Consider the following 18870-nt stretch of genomic DNA (forward strand, 5'->3'; position numbering starts at 1 on the left):
TGCATTAAATCCTTACATGTAAAAACAGAACAAAAATCTTGCAAGAAAATCCAAGATAGTGAGGGAAATGCTTTTAACCAAGTCTGGGAACCTAATCAACATGCTTGACTATATAAAAATTAAAACCTTTGTAAGTAAAAATGCCTGAAACAAAGTCAATTTGACACAGAATATATTTGTTTTAAATTTTTTTTAATGTTTTATTTATTTTTGAGACAGGGAGAGACAGAGCATGAACAGGGGAGGGTCAGAGAGAGGGAGACACAGAATCTGAAACAGGCTCCAGGCTCTGAGCTGTCAGCAGAGCCTGAGTGGGGCTCGAACTCACGGACTGTGAGATCACGACCTGAGCCAAAGTCGGCCGCTTAACCGACTGAGCCACCCAGGCGCCCCGACACAGAATATATTTGTAATGCCGATGACAGACAAAACATGTATTTGATTGACTCCAAAATACCATTTATGTTAAAATACACCATTATGTATGTACCACTAATACAGAAAAATTCTGCAATTAAAGTAATGCACAATGCTTTTTTATAGCTCAGAATTTTATGTTATACTTAATGAAAGAGCTCTTTAGACTATTTTTAGACACTGATTTTTATCACATCTGATGCTGCTGTGTTTCTGTGCCTTTATGAACATGATAGTTGTTTTTTTTAATTTATTTTTAAGACAGAGAGAGACAGAGCATGAGTAGGGATGGGGCAGAGAGAGAGGGAGACACAGAATCCGAAGCAGGCTCCCGGCTCTGAGCTGTCAGCACAGAGCCCGACGAGGGGCTCGAACTCACAAACTGTGAGATCATGACCTGGGCCGAAGTCGGACGCTCAACCAACTGAGCCATCCGGGCGCCCCAAACATGATAGCTTTTTTCATTGTAATGCCAAATCACTTTGTAACTTAAGACATTTAGAATAGTACTCAAATTCAACACATCTAATACCAATAATGCACATAACTGATGCCTGGGCAATCACAGTCGATGACAATATCTTAACTACTGATTTCAGGTTAGCTTCAGGCCGCTAAAAGAGGTGGAAGCAGGAGGAGAAAAAATAACCTGATAGGACAATGGGCAAAGGATATAATTAGATAATCCACAGAAGAGAAATCCAAATAGCGAGCATATGGAAAATAGCCAAACATGCAAGTTAAAAGTAATAACGAGATACCACTTTATACCCAAGCTGGTCAAAAATAAGAACGCTTAACCTACTGAGCCACCCAGGTGCCCCAAGCTGGCAATATCTCTTAAAATAAAAAAATATAGACTCCTTTTTTTTTTAACGTTTATTTATTTTTGAGAGAGAGAGAGCATGAGAAGGGGGAGGGGCAGAAAGAGAGGGGAACAGAGGATATGAAGCAGGTTCTTTGCTAACAGCAGAGAGCTCCACGCAGGGATTGAACTCGTGAACCGTGAGATCATGACCTGAGCTGAAGTCAAGCCACCCAGGTGCCTCTAGACTTCTTTTGACAAAGCATTCCCACTCCCGAGGATCTATCCCTTGAAAGCAAAAGCGCTGTTACAAAGGACAACTGCAGAACTGTTTCCATACGCAGAAAATAGGAAAGTAAATGCCAAAGACTACAAAAATGGCTGAATGATAATACACCCACACACCAAGGCCTTCGACAAGAATTAATTAGAGCTATACATCACTTGGCAGGATTTCCATGAAGTAGTTTTAAGTGAGACAGTATTAGATTAAACCATATGAACTTCCTGATATTTAATCATTTTTAACATACAGAAAGGCAATTTCATATGTTTTAGCCTAATAATTATCCCATAAATATGTATATTCATGTGTGTGTGTATATATGCACATACATGTTAGTGAGGATTATCTGAATATAGAGAAAAATACATACATAAGTTGTTAACATGTACAAATGAAACAAAAGGCATATAACATGATCTAAAAAAAGCAGGCTAGTATCTCATAACACTGAGCTTGAACTGGGGACTTATGCCAAACGATGTTGGCTGTATCATATTGAAGGTCTCAAATCCCTTTTAAAAAAAAATTTTTTTTTTAAGTAGGCTCCATGCCCAACATGGGGCTTGAACTCGTGATCCAGGATCAAGAATCAGATGCTCTCTACCCACAGAGCCTGCCAGGTGCCCCTCAAATCCCTTTTTTATTTCAACAAATGTATTAAAAAAAGAGAGAGAACAAACTTGTCTACTGTAAATAGGAAAGCAGCAGTGTCACAAAATATGATAAAAATATTAAATCCAATACATTAAATTTTTAAATAAAACAATGAAAATAAGTGATGATAAATCCAATTTCTAAAGTACATATCTGAAAATAAGTCTCAACGCAAAGAATAGAATCGTTTTTCAACTTAAAAGAGGAGATATATTTAGGCTGCTGCCACTTACTTAAAAAAAAAAGTTTGGGCTTTTGTATTAATAAGAGGTTTCCATTTTTCAGTATGGATATGAGCCAGCACTGGAAATCCATTCATAGTTTATAAGGGCAAGATACTCAACTGTATTCTCTGATGGAGCTCGACACTCACCAAAATTATTAGAAATTTTTGTTTAATAAACTATTATTTCCATAAGACATCTAATACAATATCTAGAATTGGTTCTTCAAACTATGCCAGGTTATTTGCTTATGTATACAAAGATGCTGGGGAAAGGACTCATCTATTCCTCTCTGCCATTAGATTCAGAAAACCCTTATGACGACACCTTATTAAGTCTTTCCAAAGTCTCTTCGAATCTTCAAAATACAGACTCAAGGAGTAGTTCAGAGGAGTTGGTAACCTTATCATCCAAAGAAAAGGCCCCAGCTCACCCTTTTAAAGAGGTATGCCCCACAACTCCGGTTACACAACCTTAATACACTTGATCTCTCAAGTGGAAAACAGGTTTAAATCTTCCCTTGCAGGACTGGATTTCGATTGTTTGCACTGGCAACATTCTGAAAGGAAAAAATAAGCAGTTCAGCCAGCGAAATCGAGTTGACTTGGGAATAGCAGAAAAACTGTAATTGAGGACAAGCAAACTGTGGTGAACCACAGGCGAGTCCAAAGTACAAAGGAGGAGAGAGCGTCCTTTTACGGAGGAAAGAAGGAAGCCGGGAGGGGTTGTTTTGAACAAAAGTTCACTGGAGGAAAATGAGAGTTCTAGCGGTGGTACCTTCTCACTGACTTGCAGGAGGCGGAAGTGGTTACGACCTCTCACTGACTGCTTGCTGTTGCCAGGCCACAAGGAGATCTTCCTTCTTCCTGCTGGACGATCGATGCAAGCTGTGACTAGTGGTGCTCAAGTAAGAGCCCTCCCCTCCTGGCCTCTCAACTCCACTTTTTGAGTTAGGTTTCCTTAACGCATTTTCACAAAGTGATAACGTGGATCTTGAGCCAATGCTGTTATGCACGTGCTCTCACAGAAGTGCATGTGTTCCAGAAAGATGAAGCCATTTCATCATCCCGATGAGACAAACGGGGGATTCTTCAGCAGAAAAACCAATGAGCTTCTGAATGAAACAGAAACTGTTTGAAATCATTGCCCATCTCTTAACGGAACTGAGAAAAAGGGAGAATTCAGTGACCCACTCTCATATAAACTGACCACCTGAACAGCCTCATCAGGTATTTGTCACAAATGTTCGTCCTCAGGTTCTCCTCATGCATAGTCAGTATATTTTCTTCAAGCCACCATAACTGTTCATGTTTTCATTCCAATTTTCAGTCTTTTAGAAATACCTTTTTTTTTTTTTTTTTTTTTACCCCAGATTTATGATAGGGTCACGAGGAAATTAACATTATCAATACAGAGTCAGGCTCAATTCCAATCGACAATTATAGAGTCTTCTACGCATTATTGGTAGCAAATGATTGTCAATTTCCAGCAGGAGAACGTTGAAGAGAATGCAGAAAAAATCCATGTTGGCACTCAGCATCATCTGTGCTCTCCATGCTTCCAAGCATTTAGGATGGAAAACGTAGTTACGGTAGCTAATGCTGTTGGTGTCCTGTGCATGTCCTTCAGACCTTCCAGTGTGCTCCAGTGGACGTCAGCTGCCAATGTCTGCACCCCTGCGCCTGAAGCTGGGCTGCCTCAAATGTCCGGGACTGACACTGACTCCCCCCCTCCTCAAACCATGACTCTTGGTAGTTGGTAAGAGAATGCCCAGTCTGCTCACCACTAGGTGGCATCATTCTGAGCTTTGTATTTTGCAGTCCCAGAGTTTCAGTGAGACTGAGCTCCAGTCTCCTACAGTGGTAACCGGCTTAATAGTACGCACTTGACTGGCTCTCTTCCTTTGCCTGTATTGTTTCTTCTACTTGCCTACAGGTATTTCCTGTATCCCCTAAATAAACTGCTTGCACATCAATCCTCGCTTCAGAGTCTGCTTTGGAGCGGCCCCAGATGGAAGCATGAACAACGATCCTGGAAGTTATACAGTCCTTGTAAGGTGAATTATCGTGCCCTACCAGACTATGTTAGCCTCATCCCAAGCAATATTAATCTTAAAATTCCGTGTTTGATGTCCCAGTTATGGTTCTTCAAGTACAAAGTAAAAGTAGATACCTAGCCACTTCATCAAGCTGTCTACATTTATCGTTTGTGTACTTTCCTCTAGGTAGGATACACTTCAATCAAACAGTTAAAAAGATGAATACATAACTACTAGAATTGCCTTTCCAAGCCGCAGTCACCCCTGGCTCTGAGCTTCTACTTCCAGTGAATTCATTCAGTTTATAAATTATCTCACCACTCCACTTAAATAATCCAGAATTTTGCTGGAGTCCTTCTTTCTGCTCGGGGAACAACCTTCACTAACACTTGAGAGTGCAGAGCAGTTATTCTCTCTTCTCTGGAAGAAGCTCCAGAGTTTTGTGTTTCTTTACAACTACTGGTTTCACTAGGGGTGGGTTCTCAATACTATTTAATGCCCCTTCTCCATTCTGGGAAACCATAGGATAGAGCAAAGCCATCTTCATTTTGCTTTTCTTAAGCCTCCACAAAATGAGTAAGTCAGACACTATAGTTTTGTGACACTTTTTATGGGAGAGTCAGAAAACTTCAGAACTCAGTTTGTAATTAACTTGAACTCTCGTAAAGAGAACGTACTTGACAACATGGGACTTTTCAAAGACTGTGGTCACAACCCACATCCTACAGGTGCCTCTAAGTTTGCAATTCCCTCCCCTGAAAAAACGACACACCTTCACAAAAAAGGGTCTCACCCCTGGCCTTTCTGCTTTCCCAGCCTTTGTCTTCTGGTCTTAGAGGCTAGTTAAAGGGAACAGATGAAATGCCCCACTCCCTCCTCACAAGACCCCATCATAACACAGAGAAAGGGATTTGAAACCAAAGCCATAAACTCACAGGGACAAACTGAATAGAGGGAAAAAAAAAACCAATAAAATTTTGGAAACTAGAAAATGGATGAATGATGACAGACTTGTGAGTTTTGCAAAGGCTGGATCCTGCACGAGCAGTGGAGAAAGCCAAGAAGCAATCCAGTATATATCACAGAATCCCAAAAAGAAAAAAAAAAAATTGGTTGCCTGGGGAACCTCTGAAGATGGGGAGTGAAAGTGAGGCTAAAAAAAAGAATATTGATTGCAAATCTGCTGCAGGAGCAGTTAGATTTCCAGCACCCCCCACAGTATCTAGTCAAGTGACTGTCCTTCTTTTAGCTTTCTGCGGGAGAGTGGAAGACTAGTCTCAGGAGAGGGTAAAACAGAGAAGACTCTGAACTGAAGGACACCAGGCACAGTGGAAGCAGTGGAAGAGGAAAGGGTAAGGACACATGAAAATGTACACATTGAACTTAAGACTCCCAACCTTCTTTCCAGAATGCTTCCAACCAGGTCCATACTCCCTGGGCAACACATGTGAAAAAAGACTTCTCCAGTGACTCCAATTGGCTTATGAGAAAAAGATCTAAGTAGATTGACACTGATGGTTTCCCAAGGATATGGCCCAGGCAGACCACCACTCAGTTCATGATGGGTAGCTGCGGTCCCATGGCACCTAGGGTCTCATGATCTGGGATTCAATGCCAACCAGAGCCAGGTAGGAACATAATTACTTGCCCAAGAGGGCATAGCTTTGAAAACCATAGTTGCCTCCTTGGTGGTTCTTTCATTGGAACTGGAAGAGTCCCCACGCAGAATCCTGATCTGCTACTGATGTACAGAATCTTAAGGGCCAAGGGCAGAGCTGCCTAGAGCCTGAACTAGGAGAAACCTCTTTTATTCTGGGCTCTTTTCGGGAGGCCACTTTTCAGGTCAGTCCAATAATTGGCTGGGCCAATACACCCAACCACAATATATGTGCTAACAAATCCAAAGAGACTCACCAAGTACTGTACTTCTCTTTTGATGCAGAGGATAGAGAGTTCAGGACTTTAAAAGGGTTATCCCTTGGAAACCAAGTTGACAATACATTTCACATTAAAAAAAAAAAAACAAAGGGTTATCCCTGAGGCGCCTGGGTGGCTCAGTCAGTTAAGCATCCGACTTCTGCTCAGGTCATGATCTCGTAATTCATGAGTTCGAGCCCTGTGTCAGGCTCTGTGCTGACAGCTCAGAGCCTGGAGCCTGCTTCGGATTCTGTGTTTCCCTCTCTCTGTGCCCCTCCCCCACTCATGCTCTGTCTCTTTCTCTCTCAAAAATAAATAAAAAAATAATAAAAGGGTTATCCCAACATGCCCCAAATGATTTATTGATGTAGCTGGATTCCCTATATATTAGATTATATTACAGATTGCCTATTACTTCCTGCTTAAAACAACAAGAATCATGTACTATCTCTCATAGTTCCCATGAATCAGGAATTTAGACAGGGTGCACAGTGAAGGCAGTTTGTCTTTGCTCTGTGACATTGGGGTCCTAACAGAGAAACTCGAAGGCAAAGAGCTGGAATCATCTAAAGGTGTATTCATTACCAAATATGGTGTCTGGGTTTGAAGGAAAAGAGTCCTGAGTGGGGTGAGGAGTGGTAAGCCATGGTGCCCTTTTATAACCTAGCCTCAGAAGTCATACTGGGTCATATCTGCTGCCTTCTATTGGTCAAGGCAGTTATAAAGGTCTACTCATTCAAGGGGAGAAGAAATAACCCCACCTTTCAATAGAAGAATTCCAATGTCACCTTATAAGATAAACATGTGGAATGGGATACGCATTGGTGCGACCATCTCTGGAAAATACAATCTACCATAGTGATGGAGTCCAAGCCTCTATAGACTAGATTATGGCAGAGATCCGCCATATTCCCCATCTGCTGGACCAGCTAGACTGACAAGTTAAAAATGAACATGTAATAGGAATCATCACTGCTGCATCTGTTATGCCTCTCTGGTCACACTCATCTCTACAGTTCCCCCGGGCATGTAGTACTGTCACTGACTCATTATTTTGGTAGGGAGAAGCTCTGGGAAAAGCGTCCTCTTCTCCATTCATTTCTTAACAGTTCTTACTTCACAGGCCAGCAGAACAGTGTGTGAATTCCATCAATTGCTAAAGACAGCTTTTCCCACTAGAGACTCAGGAACTTAGGGGAACTACTATAGCAGGCGGTTAAGGTTCCACTAGGCCTATGATGAGGTTGACTTGGGTCCAAACTCCATTACCTGATCCCCACGGGCTCCCACCCTAACATGCGGACAGTGACATTCTGGGCAGTTAGGAATTAGTGATAGCTAACAGTCAGTACCCAGATATTGTCCAAGTTTTTGTATAGTTTCCCCAGTGTAGTTACCCAGATCAAATGGTAATGGGTCCCTTTGGGGAAAGCCAGGAGTAAGATACACATTATGGACTTACAGAGCTCTTACTAAGCTTCCTCCTCAAGCAAACCTGGCCTCCACATTATTCAGTAGGCTCTATGGCAGGTCTAACAATAGAATGCAGGGCTCCATTTCTACCGTGATGACTTCTGTCACCAAACGTGGAGAAATTTCAGCCATATAGTCATATAGGACTATAGTGTACTGCCATTTATCTGGGACTCTATCCTCAATTAATCACCTCCAAAGATCTTGGTATCCATTCTGCAACCATAAATTGCAGGCCAGTCACTGTTGAAGACTTCTATTTTGGAATATCCCAACTCCACCAAAAATAGGAACTACACATTGCTAGCATTCTTGACCTACAGGGAACATCTACTAAGTCACGTTTTAATGATTCTAGTACTTCTATAACAAAATATGCCTCATGCCTTTGGTAAAGGGAAGGTCTTCAGGGTTCTTCCAGGGACAGTTTGGGGGAAAGGGGTGACATATTTGGTAATTCACTTCAGAATCCTTGAGTCTTGGATTCTTTTCTCCATATTATACAAAGAAATTCCATCCTCTCAGCTTTTTGGGATTGGTCAATATTATGTTTAGTTTTGTCTACTAAAAACATGCCCAGATGCTAGATGAAGGGCATTATTTTTTTTGTTTGTTTTTTTGTTTTTAATATATGAAATTTATTGTCAAATTGGTTTCCATACAACACCCAGTGCTCATCCCAACAGGTGTCCTCCTCAATACCCATCACCCACCCTCCCCTCCCTCCCACCCCCCATCAACCCTCAGTTTGTTCTCAGTTTTTAAGAGTCTCTTATGCTTTGGCTCTCTCCCACTCTAACCTCCTTTTTTTTTTTCCTTCCCCTCCCCCATGGGTTCCTGTTAAGTTTCTCAGGATCCACATAAGAGTGAACACATATGGTATCTGTCTTTCTCTGTATGGCTTATTTCACTTAGCATAACACTCTCCAGTTCCATCCACGTTGCTATAAAGGGCCATATTTCATTCTTTCTCATTGCCACGTAGTACTCCATTGTGTATATAAACCACAATTTCTTTATCCAAGAAGGGCATTAAATCTAAAATCTATGGTGCATCCATATCAATACATACCACTATACTATAAATTATATCTTTCTCTTCTTGATTGAACACCCTTAATATTTTCATATTAATGCATCTTATTTTTGCCAATTACTGTATAAACCCCTTCTTCTGGGTATCTTTTGCTCCCTGGAGTGATAAGATGTACCCCAAATAAACTATGAGATATTCCTGCCAACATATTTAACCTGAATCTAATTGGTCCTCTAGACCTAGTTTCCAGTTTCCAGGTAGATAAATAACGTAGAAATTTTTGGGTGCCTGGGTGGCTCATTTGGTTAAACATCCAACTCTTGATTTCAGTTCAGGTTATGACTTCATGGTTTGTGAGATGGAGCCCAGTGTCAGGCTCTGTGCTGACATCCCAGAGCCTGCTTCGGATTCTCTTTCCCCTTCTCTATCTGCCCCTCCCCTGTGCTCTCTCCCTCAAAATAAATAAACAAGCTTTCTTTAAAAAAAAAATGTAGAACTTTTCAACAATTGGATTGAGTCCTTCAAAAAGGCAATGGCATGGGGCGGGGGGAGAAGTTGACACGGCTTCAAACTAAAAGAAATCAAGTAGACATAGTAATCAAATGCAATGGTTAAAAAAAAAGCAACAAAGGACATTCTTGGGATAAGTGGCAAAAGTTGAAAATGGACTGAATTTTAGGTGATACAGAATTATTAATTTACAATGGTATGAAAATGGCATTGTGGTTAGATAGATAGGAGACTATATCATTCTTAGGAAGTGCATGCTCAGATATTTAGGGGGGAAGCATCACTACGTCTGCACCATACTTTCAAATAAAATAGTGAAAAATGTGTTCAGTGTTAAGTTTGTGAGATTCCTCTATGTGGTTATATAGAACTGTAGTTCGATAATATCCACTGCTGTTTAGTATTCTATTGTATGAGTATACCCCAGTGTATTCATTTTTCTGCGGATGGACGTTTGGGTAGTTGTATCCATTTATACTCCCACCAACTGTGCAGGAGAGTTCCCCTTGCCCACATTCTTGTCAACACTTGGATTACCTTTTTCCATTTTAGCCATTCTGGTAGGTGTTCAGTAATGTCTCATTATGGTCTTATTTGTATTTTCCTAATTACTCGTGAGATTGGGCATCTCTTCATATATTTGTTAGTTATTTGGATATCCCCTTGAAGTGGCCAATCAGGTCTCCATTCCCTAGTTTTTGCTAGGTTGTCTGTCTCTTTCTAATTTTGTAGGAGTTCTTCATATACTCTGGATACAAGTCCTTAATCATGCGTTTCAAATATATTCTTATTCTGTGGCAAGCCTTTCCACTGGCTTAATGGAATCTTTTGACAAACAGTTCTTAGTTTTAATCTAGTCAACTGTATAAACCTCATTATGATTAGTGCTATTCAGTTTTTTCCTTCTACCACAAATAGATATTCTCTCATATGACCTTTTCGGAGCTTTATCATTTTGCACTTCACATTTAGATGTGCAATCCACCTAGAGTTCATTTTTGTTATGGTGTGAGGTAGAGGGTCAACTTTCACTTTTTTCTAAATGTGTATCTAATGTCCCAGCATCCTTTATTTGAACAACTTTCCTTTCACTACTCTGCATTGCCGCTTTCGTAAATCAACGTGCCTGGGGCTGTTACTGGGCTCTATATTCAACTGTGTTGATCTATCTATTCCGCACCAATTCCACACTTACTCTAGTTTCAGAATAAATCTTAAAATCTGGTAGTGTAATCTCTCCAAATGTTTGTTCTTTTCCCAAAATTATCATGCTATTCTAGGTCCTTTGCAATTCCAGATAAATTTTAGAATCAGACTGTCAGTTTCTACAAAAAAGCCTGATGGAGATTGTTTTATGCGCTGATGGTAGATCATCTCTTTCCCCTTGAAGTTCTATAAATGTCTGCTTTATTTTGAGGCTGTTAAAAATGCATACTGGTTTAGAATTATATTTTCCTTGTGAATTGAACTGTTAGTTATTACAGAAATCCTCCGTTTCTAATACTGCTTTCTGCCTTAAAGTCTATTTTGTCAATATATTGACCTCTGCTCACTTTTGATTATTTGCTTGATCTTTCTTTTTCCATTCTTTCATTTTAAACATTTTCCTGTCCTTATGCTTCTGGCAAGACTCAAAAAGACCTTCACTAAAGGAACTTCCAAAGGATACACTTCAGTTTAAGGCAGGTGGTCTTAGAAGAAAAAAGGTCTAAAAAAGCAAGAGAATGGATTTTAATTATCCAATCTGACAATCTCAATATTTTGAATATTCCATTTATTGTATTATTAATTCTATTCTACCTTTCTATTTTTACTTTTTATTCTTAGTTCGCCTTAAGCTTACAGACTCGATATTTTTATTTATTTGCATTTTCTTATTCCAAAGTTTCCCTCTTTATTGGTTTGTGATTTACATACCCTATTTCTATTCTTTTAAATTATTATTTTTTATTTTTATAATGTTTATTTTTGAGAGAGAGAGAGAGAGTGTGGGAGAGGGTCAGAGAGAGAGGGAGACACAGAATCAGAAGCAGGCTCCAGGCTCTGAGTTGTCAGCACAGAGCTCGACGCGGGGCTCGAACCCACAAACCGTGAGTTCATGACCTGAACCGAAGTCGGACGCTCAACCGACTGAGCCAGCCAGGTGCCCCCCCTATTTATATTCTTAAGAGTAATCATTAGGGACACCTGGGTGGCTCAGTCGGTTAAACGTCCAAATTTGGCTCAGGTCATGATCTCGCTGTTCGTGGGTTCAAGCCCTGTACGGGGCTCAGTGCTGACAACTCAGAGCCTGGAGCCTGCTTCGGATTCTGTGTCTCCCTCGCTCTCTGCCCCTCCTCCGCTTGTGCTCTGTGTCTCTCTCAAAAATAAACATTAAAAAAACCTAAAAACAAAAAAGAGAAACCCTTAAAGCTTACCACGTACTGAACAGAGCTTGTTTCTCTACTTTTTCAGCTCCTTCAATTCATTCCCCAGCCCACCATACTCTGGCTTCTGGCCCCACCATTCCACAAAACTGTTTCTGCATTAAGCTTCCAAATGCCGAATTAAATAGTCCTTTTATCAATCCATTATCTCACTGAATTTTCCTGCTAATTTGATATTTGTGATCATCTCTCCTTCTTGATATTCTTGTCCCTAAGGCTTCTTGACATTGCACTTTCTTGGACTCATTTTGTTTTGCCAGGGGCGCCTGAATGGCTCACTCAATTAGGCACTGGACTGTGGACTGCAGCTCAGGTCCTCATGAGCTCAAGCCCTGCATCCGGTGAACTCTGCTTCTCTCTCCCTCCCTGCCCCTCATGGGATTCTCTTTCTGCCCCTTGCTCACTTGTGCCCCTTCGCTCTGAAAGAAAGAAAGAAAGAAAGAAAGAAAGAAAGAAAGAAAGAGAAAGAAAGAAAAAGAAAGAAAGAAAGAAAGAAAGAAAGAAAGAAAGAAATGGAGAGAGAGAGAGGGAGGGAGGGAGGAAGAAAGAAAAAGTCATGAATAATTCCCCCAAGATTCTGTGCCCAGCCCACTGCTCTTATTTTTTTTTTTAAGTTTATTTATTTATTTCGAGAGAGACAGAGAGAGAGAGAGAGACAAGAGAGAGAGAGAGAGAGAGAGAGAGAGAGAGAGAGAGAGCATGAGCAGGGGAGGGGCAGAGAGAAAGAGAGAGAGAGAGAATCCCAAGCAGGTTTCACACTGTCAGTGTGGAACCCGCCAATTGCGAGATCATGACCTGAGCCAAAACCAAGAGTTGGATGCTTAACTGACTAAGCCACCCAGATGCCCCTGCTCTTATTTAAAAAAAAAAAAAAATCCATCCTGTATGATCCCCTCCAATCCCATGTCATCGATTACCACCTCCATGGGGCTGACTCTCAAGTTCATTTCTCCATCTTAGCTTCTTCCTTGAACAAACCTCAGACTCAAATCCATTTCCAGCTGGTCAACCAGACCTGAATATACCACAGGCATTGCAAATTCACCATGCCTAAAACCAAACTTCTAATTTTCTGTAGCTGCCCTCTGAGAGGGAAAAGCCAGCTTTTCCTCCTATTAATTCTCTCGAACAAGCTAGAAACGTGGGAGATTTGATTCCTTCTCTCCCTCCATCCCACATCTCATCCATTACTGAGACCTCCCAATTCTCATTCCTAAGATATTTTTTTCTGGTTGTTTTCCCCAAGTAATATTCTATGGTTATTAGATATTCCAGATAAAAAATGGATTTCACGAAAAAATAAGTCTTGGTAAATGCTAGAAAAACACGAAAAAAAGGTCTTACTCAAGAAAATGAAAAGACAAGCCACAGACTGGGAAGAACTACTTGCAAAAGAACACCTCTGAAAAAGGACTGTTATCCAAAGTACACAAAGAACTCTTAAGACACAACACTAAGAAAACAACCTGATTTTTAAAATCGGCAAAGACCTGAACAGACGCCTCACCAAGGAAGGCATATGGATACCAAGTAAGCATCTGAAAATGTTTTCGACACCACGTCAGTAGGGGATTACAAATTAAAACAATGAGATACCACCATACCCCTAGTAGAATGGCCATGATAGAAAACACCGACAACACCAAATGCTGACGAGCATGTGGCACAACAGGGACACTCATTCATTGTTGATGGGAATGCAGCATGGTTCAGCCACTTTGGAAGAGTTTTGGCAGTTTCTTACAAAAGTAATCATACTCTTATCATATGACCCAGCAATTATACTCCCCGCTATTTACTCAAATGAATTAGAAACTTATGTCCACACAAAAACCTGCACATGGGTGTTTACAGCAATTTTATTTATCCTTGTCAAAACTTGGAAGCAACCAAGATGTCCTTCAGCAAGTGAACTGATAAGTAAACTGTGGGACATCCAGACAATGAAATATTATTTAGTGCTAAAAAGAAATGAGCTCTCAAGCCATGAGAGACATGGAAGAATCTTTTTTTAAAAATGTTTATTTATTTTTGGGCGCCTGGGTGGCTCAGTTGTTTGAGCGTCTGACTTCAGCTCAGGTCATGATCTCACAGCTTGTGAGTTCGAACCCCACGTCGGACTCTGTGCTGACAGCTTGGAACCTGGAGCCTGCTTCAGATTCTGTGTCTTCCTCTCTCTCTATCCCTAACCCACTCACATTCTATCGCTGTCTCTCTCAAAAATAAATAAACATTAAAAATTAAAAAAAAATGTTTATTTATTTTTGAGAGAGACAGAGACAGAGCGTGAGTGGGGGAGGGGCAGAGAGCGAGGGAAACAGAATCGGAAACAGGACCCAGGCTCTGAGCTGTCAGCACAGAGCCCAGTGTGGGGCTTGAACTCACAAACGGTGAGATCATCACCTGGGCCGAAGTCAGAGGCTTGACCAACTGAGCCACCCAGGCGCCCTGGCCTATTGATTTTTTTTTTTTTTTTAAAGTCTTTACCACAGGACTTTTCAGAGCCATTACTATGTGGATATTATATTCTAGATGCACAAGAGGCGATAGAACATGAGGTCTTTCCCAAACTTATTTCGGTGTTGTGGGACACCTTTTAGCATCTCACATGCCTCATACGCAGTTCATGAAATGCTGCTCTCACTCCATTCTCCCCTACCCCCACCTACCATGGCCTGGGTTCAGCTTTCGCCATCTCTCTGGTCCACTAGATCTGGTCTCGTTCCCTCGAACACATTGTTCTCAGCAGTGCAAGAGTGAGCAGCCTCAAACGCAACTCTGTGTCACTCCACCCTTTACAACACTAAGGCTAACTCCTTCCTAGGGCATAGGAAGCCCCCATGATCTGGCTTGGCCATACCTCAGTCTCACTCCTCCCCGTACCGACTCACATCAGACCATACAATGAACTGCTTGTGCTTCCCCAAATGTTCTTGCTCTTTATCTTTGTTCACAGGGTGCTGTCTTTTATACTCTTCTCCCCGCTCACATCCAACCTGCTGGTTAACTCCTACCTCCCCTGTAAGACTAGTTCTGACACCCTGATCCTTAGAGAGGTATCCCTGACTGGGCTAGGAGCCCCTGAGCTCCCGTAATATACCGTATAAGCAATTCTAAATCTGTTGTGCCATGAGACTGTGAACTTAAGAGCAGAAACTATGTCAGATTCATTTTTGCTCATCTGTTCTTCCCAAATTCTACAAGCTGATGGGTCCCAAGGCTCAGTCCTCTTCTCTCCATGCTTTCTCCTTAGGTACTTCATCTGGTCTCATGGCTTCACACACCATCCATACCCTGATGACTCCCAAACCAATACCTCCAGCCAAACAATTTCCAAGGCAGACATTTACGCTTGCTCTATTGTCTTTCCAAATCTCCACAGAAGTGGCTGCTTATTCAGGTCTCAGTTCAAATGTAACTTCCTGACTACTCGCTCCATCTTGGTGATCACGCACCCACTCTCTCCTCTTGACTTGTCCTACCTTGTACTGTTACTATCTGAAATTAAACAGTCTATTTACTTGTTTTCTGTCTCTCCTGCCACACTTATCCCATGAAATTGAGGAGTATTGATTCATTGCTTAGTGTTTGGCATATTGCGAAAACACTTATGAAATATTTGCTGAATGAGTTAATGCCCAGCATAGGCCTGGCACACGATCCTTGCTAACATTTGAATGCTCAGGGTCCAATACCGCGCAGAATGTACCACAGGAATTGCTTCATTTGACCATTGGGTCCACTTTACACTGAGACCCAGGGGTTCGGTAGCTTGCCCAGGAGGGGATATGAATATTGGCAGCCTGATCCAGAGCTTACTTTCTTCGCCACTGTGCTATCCTCTCATTACCTCTGAAGGTATTTAGAAGGTGTCCTCAAAGGAAAGAAGGGAGGGCGGCAGGAAGGGAGGTGGCTCTCGGCTTCTCTATCTGTTGGGGAGTAAAGGACTTCTGGGTTCCGTGTTCTGTGGCTCTAGCGGGAGCGGATAAGCACGGTTCCCTCAGCTCACGCCTCCAGACACCACTGGACAAAGGACAAAGCTCCCCTCTCTGACCACCGGAGCCTGGGCCCTGTCCTCGGGGCATGCCCAGTATAGAATTTTTTTAGAATCCAGGAAGTGGGGGAACTGCGCTTGGAAAGCAGAAAACCTAGGTGCGGCTCCCCCTCCTCCGTGAGTGATACACAGCAAGAGCCAAGCAAATGGTCCTTCCCTGCAATATTTATTAAGGAATTTACACATACACAGGAGAAAGGCAACCAGGAATTGTGGTTCCCACAGGTGAAATCTTTTAAGCAAAGTTTTCTCGTTTTAATTTTCACGTAGGGTGAATAATGACCGAGAGGAAAGCTCCAGGCTCTCTGCCTCACACACCTGGAGAAGGTGGGGAAACAGCAGCCTGGGATACCATAGGCATGAGAGAGTGACTGGCAGATTGGGAGAGAAGGGGGAGGAGGAAGAGAGCGATCTGTGAGACTGCAATTTTTTTAAACTATAAGAAAAAGTGGCAACAGTTTTAGGCTGTTGATAAATTAACTCCTCTCTGTGTAAACCTAAAACAAAACAAAACACCCAGAGCAGATGGGGAGAGGATCCACGCGCGCACACGCGCGCGCGCGCACACACACACACACACACACACACACACACACACACACGCAGTACACACATTAAGCTCTGCATTCCCGCTGGAGGGGCTGGTCCTCCAGCCATACAGCCAGATCCCACTGCAGGTAGCATGGAGGCGGGGCAGGGTGTGTGTTCTCGTGTGGGACCTTCGTAAAGTCTTTGGTGCTAATAAATGCTGACTGAAGCGGCGAGTCCTGAAGCCTCGATTCAGGGCAAAGTAGAGTAGTATTTTTGCTCATCCCTACAGCAGGGTGTTTGCCTCAGCTCAGGGCTAGGGCCAACCTGACCTAAGACGCAAGGGGTATTTAATTTGATTTCAGTACTTCTTCTTTCCCATAAATTATGGGAGCATGATGCCTCCCTCTTCAACCAAAAATTTAAACACGCAGAAATAGCTTAGCAACACGTACGGAAGTACCTCTACACCTTCCCCTCTTTGCCTAAAAGACAACACCTACAGACCTTCCTGAGAGTCTGATAGGAGGTTTAACCTCACGGGAAAGGTACTCAAAGGTGTGCACTTTTCTCCCACAGTTTAAGTGCCTTCTGCCAACAATTCCTAAGGTGCTGGTGCCAGGAGAGGACTGGGGCTGAGGCTGCAGAGGAAGGCGGGATGGCGAGGGGACGTGTTCGTCATAAAGCAACAGAGAGGCCTGCGTGTCCGGGAAGTGGCTGGGCTGGGCAGAATGCCAACCCCCAAACGACAGATTGAGTAATTTCTAAACCAAACAGAGAGGTAGGAAAGGGGGATGGGGTGGGAGGAGTTGGGGAAAGAGGAAAAGTGGGGGAGAGAGGGCTGAGGAGAATGGTAGCCATACAGGTGTTTTGTTTTTTATTTCCACATCTGAGGGCTGAGAGTCTGATTTGCTGCCTGTCCATTTCCGCCGCTCATCGACTGTCCATAGCTCAGCATGCCATGGGCTCCACAGAAGTTCATCCCAGCCATCTGCTGGGTCATCTGAAAGGGAGAGAGGAGACTTTCAGACCAGGCTGTGGGCATGCAGCCAATTACTGCAAAAAGACAGGGTAGGAGTCCTTCTGTCTGCGGGGAGGGGGCAATGAGACAAGGGAAACTGTTATGGGACAGATCTGCCCTGAACCTTAACAGATCATTTTGAGGGCTCCAGATCACGTAAATGAAGGACTTTTCAGAAAGGAGATGTTGACAGAGACGAGTGCTCAGGGAAGGAAAGGAATCCTAGGGCTAGTCAACATAAAAGCATCGTGAGAAGCTGTTCTCTTTATTCCTTTCTAATCTTTCATCCTAAAAAGAAGGGGCCTATTGTTAACTTGCCGGCCCCGAGAGTTACAGAGGAGCCCCGGACCAGCACTCCTGTCCTATCTCCAGCAGAGTTATTACTGTCAGTGTCAGAGAAAAAGAAAGAGAAACTGGACTGTTCAGAATGAACAAAGGAAGGCAAAAAAAAAAAAAAAAAGAAAGAAAGAAAAAAAGACCAACGTGTCTTCAGTGTGTGAGAAGGGAAGTTGCGGGGTGAAAAGAACCAGTGGAATAAGGTCTGGGTGGGGCTGAGGCCTCTTTATGAATGAGACTGAAAGACTGGCCTCTGGAAGTGAACAGAAGAAACTACTTATCAAGAAAAATGCCTTAAATTTCCCAAGCCTGGTACATTTCTGTACAAGTGTTTTTCTTGAGAAGTTCTATTTTTCTCCCACCAATATTTTTTAAAGAAAACCTCAAGCTTATAGAAAAGCTGAAAGAATATAACAAAACCCATATATCCTTCCTTAAATTCACAATTGTTAACACCTTGCCATATTTTCTCTCTGAGATAGATATATCTTGTGTGGGATCTTCATATATATATATATATATACACACACACACACACACACACACACACACACATATATATATATACATGAATTTTTGATGAGCATTGAAAATTACAGAACATAACATTTCATCTCTTAGTAAGTTAGGAGGCATCTCATAAGAAAGAACACTTTCCTAGAACCACAATACAAGAAATTTGATATGAATACAATAATATATGTTACAGTTCATTTTCATGTCTCTTGTCTCCTTTAATATAGAATAATTCCCCCACCACTTTTTCTTTCTTGACACCGTTTTAGGAATCCAGGCCGTTATTTTGCAGTAAATCCTCTGATTTGGATTCACCTTACATTTTCTCATGATTGGATCCAAGTTAAATACTTTTGGCAAGATTTCTATAGAAGTGATATTGTGTCCTTCTTAGTACAAGATACCAGGAGGCACATGATGTTAATTTGTCCCATTGTTGCTAATCTGATGTTTGAGCACTTGGCTAGGGTAGTATCCACTGTGTTTTTTTTCACTGTAATGTGTATGTAATCTAAAGGGTATTTCTTGGAGAATATGTGAATACCCTATTCTTTCTACAATTACTAGATGCCATAAGGCATCTAGGCACTGTAAATCTAAGGCACTGTAAATAAGGCTTTCCCTCCCTC

General features: G+C 42.0%; 1 protein-coding gene across 5 annotated transcripts in view; it reads right to left on the bottom strand.

Moving 5' to 3' along the window:
* Positions 1 to 10993: 10993 nt before the first annotated feature.
* The window catches only part of SMAP2 (small ArfGAP2), a 59638-nt gene continuing 51761 nt past the window's right edge, over positions 10994 to 18870 (bottom strand). For 4 of the 5 annotated variants that reach the window (XM_049618704.1, XM_049618703.1, XM_049618707.1 and 1 more), the window contains exon 10: positions 15626 to 17371. In XM_049618704.1, coding sequence (XP_049474661.1) covers positions 17246 to 17371 — 126 coding nt within the window. In that variant the 3' untranslated portion in view covers positions 15626 to 17245. Of the gene's footprint in view, positions 17372 to 18870 lie in introns of all 5 variants that reach the window. The other variant, XM_049618705.1, reaches the window with a different exon arrangement.

This window comes from Panthera uncia (genome assembly GCF_023721935.1).
Source record: "Panthera uncia isolate 11264 chromosome C1 unlocalized genomic scaffold, Puncia_PCG_1.0 HiC_scaffold_4, whole genome shotgun sequence".
NCBI classification, from domain to species: domain Eukaryota; kingdom Metazoa; phylum Chordata; class Mammalia; order Carnivora; family Felidae; genus Panthera; species Panthera uncia.